Source organism: Aegilops tauschii, chromosome 5 (genome assembly GCF_002575655.3).
Source record: "Aegilops tauschii subsp. strangulata cultivar AL8/78 chromosome 5, Aet v6.0, whole genome shotgun sequence".
Lineage (NCBI taxonomy): Eukaryota > Viridiplantae > Streptophyta > Magnoliopsida > Poales > Poaceae > Aegilops > Aegilops tauschii.
In genome coordinates, this window is record NC_053039.3 from 454,454,217 (window position 1) to 454,456,574 (window position 2,358).

The following is a 2,358-nucleotide window of genomic DNA, read 5'->3' on the forward strand; positions in this document are numbered from 1 at the left end:
GTGGGGTTTCACAGCGGCGTTTTTTAGCATAGTGGTTTTACTTAGTAGTACCGCTTGATGCTATACCTGCACCCCGCATCCTAAATTCCTCAATTCACGGGTTTCTCCAAATGCAAATTTTCCTTTTATAATTGTTGCTTTATGTTGGTTCTAAGAACTAAAGCCTTTACATGCATGTCTATGCAGCTTGGACAAATTTGATTACCTTGAGCTTGTTTGTAATAATGCTCACATGATTGGAGGGATCATGTTAATATTTTTTAAATAATCCAATCAATGTTTTTTATCAAATGGACCGGCGCAGCAGCGCGCGTATCATGATCTAGTAATCACTGACACCGGTCAATATAGCACGCTGTCCACCAACGTGTAGCAGTAAACCAGCAATCGCTGCAAACTTTGTAGCGCACAGCGTCATTGTCCTGCAGCGAACAGCACAGAGCGCAGTGTAGCGAACAGGACACCGCGCTGTAGCGCGCCGCGTGCATGTGCCGCCGCATGGGAACACAGCTATGCGTAGTGTGTACCGTGTACGATATAGATTTTCCCTAAAAACAACTTATTCACGTAATTAAGCACGTACAGCACGGGGGTTACATGCATCCATCAATACAGAGGCCGTGATATTTAACACTTTTATTCGGAAGGGGAAAAAAGGACGGTACAGCGTACAATCACAGACCAAGTGATACACGTCGCCACAGCATACAGCGTGCACGACGATCTTCTTGTTGGAGAAAGCGTATTTGACACGCACGAGAGAAAGTAAACGCACACGTGCACCGAGAGTCGGTCACCACCGCTCAGAGCAGCTTCACCAGCTCCGGCGCCACCTTCAGCGATGCCTGCACCACCTGTGGAGTCAGGCCGCCGAAAATAGAGCCCTCCCCGGTCAGGTGCTCCACCGCCGGCCTGCCATGTACACAAGGGACATCGGAAACAATCATCAGTACAAGATTTGCATTGCGCATTTGTCAAGCTCACGGTCACGTACCTGGCGCTCTTGATCAGCGAGACCCACTCAGCACCATCAGCGCCGGCGGCGACGAGCGCAACGGCGAACCGTGGCACAACGAACGAGCTCCCCGCGGGGACCTCCTCGTCCAGCAGCAGCGTGTCGCCCGCGGCAGACGAGACCTGGACGCGCGCGCTCCCACGTGCCACGTACACCGCCTGCGCTGCGCCCTCGCGAAGCACCCACGGCGCGCTCGCGGCGCCGGGCTCGAGACGCCGGAGCACCGCGCTGAATCCGAGGCCGCCCAGCGCGTCCAGATCCGACCCGGTGAGCGTCTTCAGGGTCCCTGCGGCGACGTGGCCGGCGTTCACGACGAGCCCTTTCCTGTCGTGCTCGCGCGGGCATACGCCGGGCAGCTTCGCGCTCAGCCTGGTGAGGAGGACGGCCGGCTGGCTCCGGAACGCGGTGGCCGCCTGCTCCTCCGTCACACCAGGCCACGCCCTGGTGAGGAGGCCCGCGTCAAGGCCGCTCAGGACGCTGTTGCCGCCGGCGAGGAAGAAGTACGAGATGTCCCCCGGGCTGAGGGCGCGCCCCGTGTCGCCTATGAACAGGATGGACAAGTCATCAGCGTGGCCGTCGTTGTCGTTGTACCACCACGAGACGTCCCCCGTGCGCACGGCGATGACGTCGCCGGCCTTCAGGCGGACGACCCTCTCCTTGGCGTCAACCGGGAGGACCCCAGCCACCCCGGAGCCACCGAGGACGTAACCGAACTTGTTGGAGTCAGCATAGTGCGGCAGCGCGAAGCCGAGGGGCCTCAGCACGAGAAGGCCACACCCGAGCCCCTCCGTTGCGAGCTCCGGCTGGTCAGCACCGGACCAAGCGATGTACGCCCCCGCGTCGGTCTGGACCAGGGGCTTGCCGGCCTTCGCAGACATGCCTCTCTTCCCCACGTACGTATTTACCCTTCATGCAGAAGTTAGATCGATGAAACTGCATGCAACTATGCAATGCAATCATCCGTAAAAAAAACAATGCAAGCAACAAGCAAGCATGTGGGGGAAGATCGAATCACCTGAGCTGGAGCTGGAGGTGGAAGAGCGTTGAGCCTTCAGTCTTCAGAACTGCTTATCTCACAAGCAGGAGGAGAGCGTCCAATTTATAGCAAAAGCTAGGGGAACAGTGTCAGTCGCAAGTCGTAACCCAAACGTATCTATCTATGACGATCAAGTGCAAGTTGGCTTTGCCTCTGAAGGTTGGCTGACTGACTAAAAAAAAAACAAGTTTTTAGCAAGTTGGCATCTCTCTTTTGTACTACTAGCTAGTAGTACCACGTACGTACTTTGGAGTTTGGACTAACGTAGTCATGTTGTACTCACGTTACGTGCACGAGATTTCGAGTT

General features: G+C 56.0%; 1 protein-coding gene across 1 annotated transcript; it reads right to left on the reverse strand.

Annotated features, from left to right (window-relative positions):
- Positions 1-621: 621 nt before the first annotated feature.
- LOC109772329 (11S globulin seed storage protein 2) lies at positions 622-2,094 on the reverse strand. The gene is made up of 3 exons (XM_020331007.4): positions 2,031-2,094; positions 995-1,921; positions 622-912 (listed from the first exon to the last, which is right to left on the reverse strand). Exons 2-3 carry the CDS (start codon positions 1,891-1,893, stop codon positions 804-806), a joined length of 1,008 nt encoding a protein of 335 aa, XP_020186596.1. The 5' UTR covers positions 1,894-1,921; positions 2,031-2,094; the 3' UTR covers positions 622-803.
- Positions 2,095-2,358: the final 264 nt, after the last annotated feature.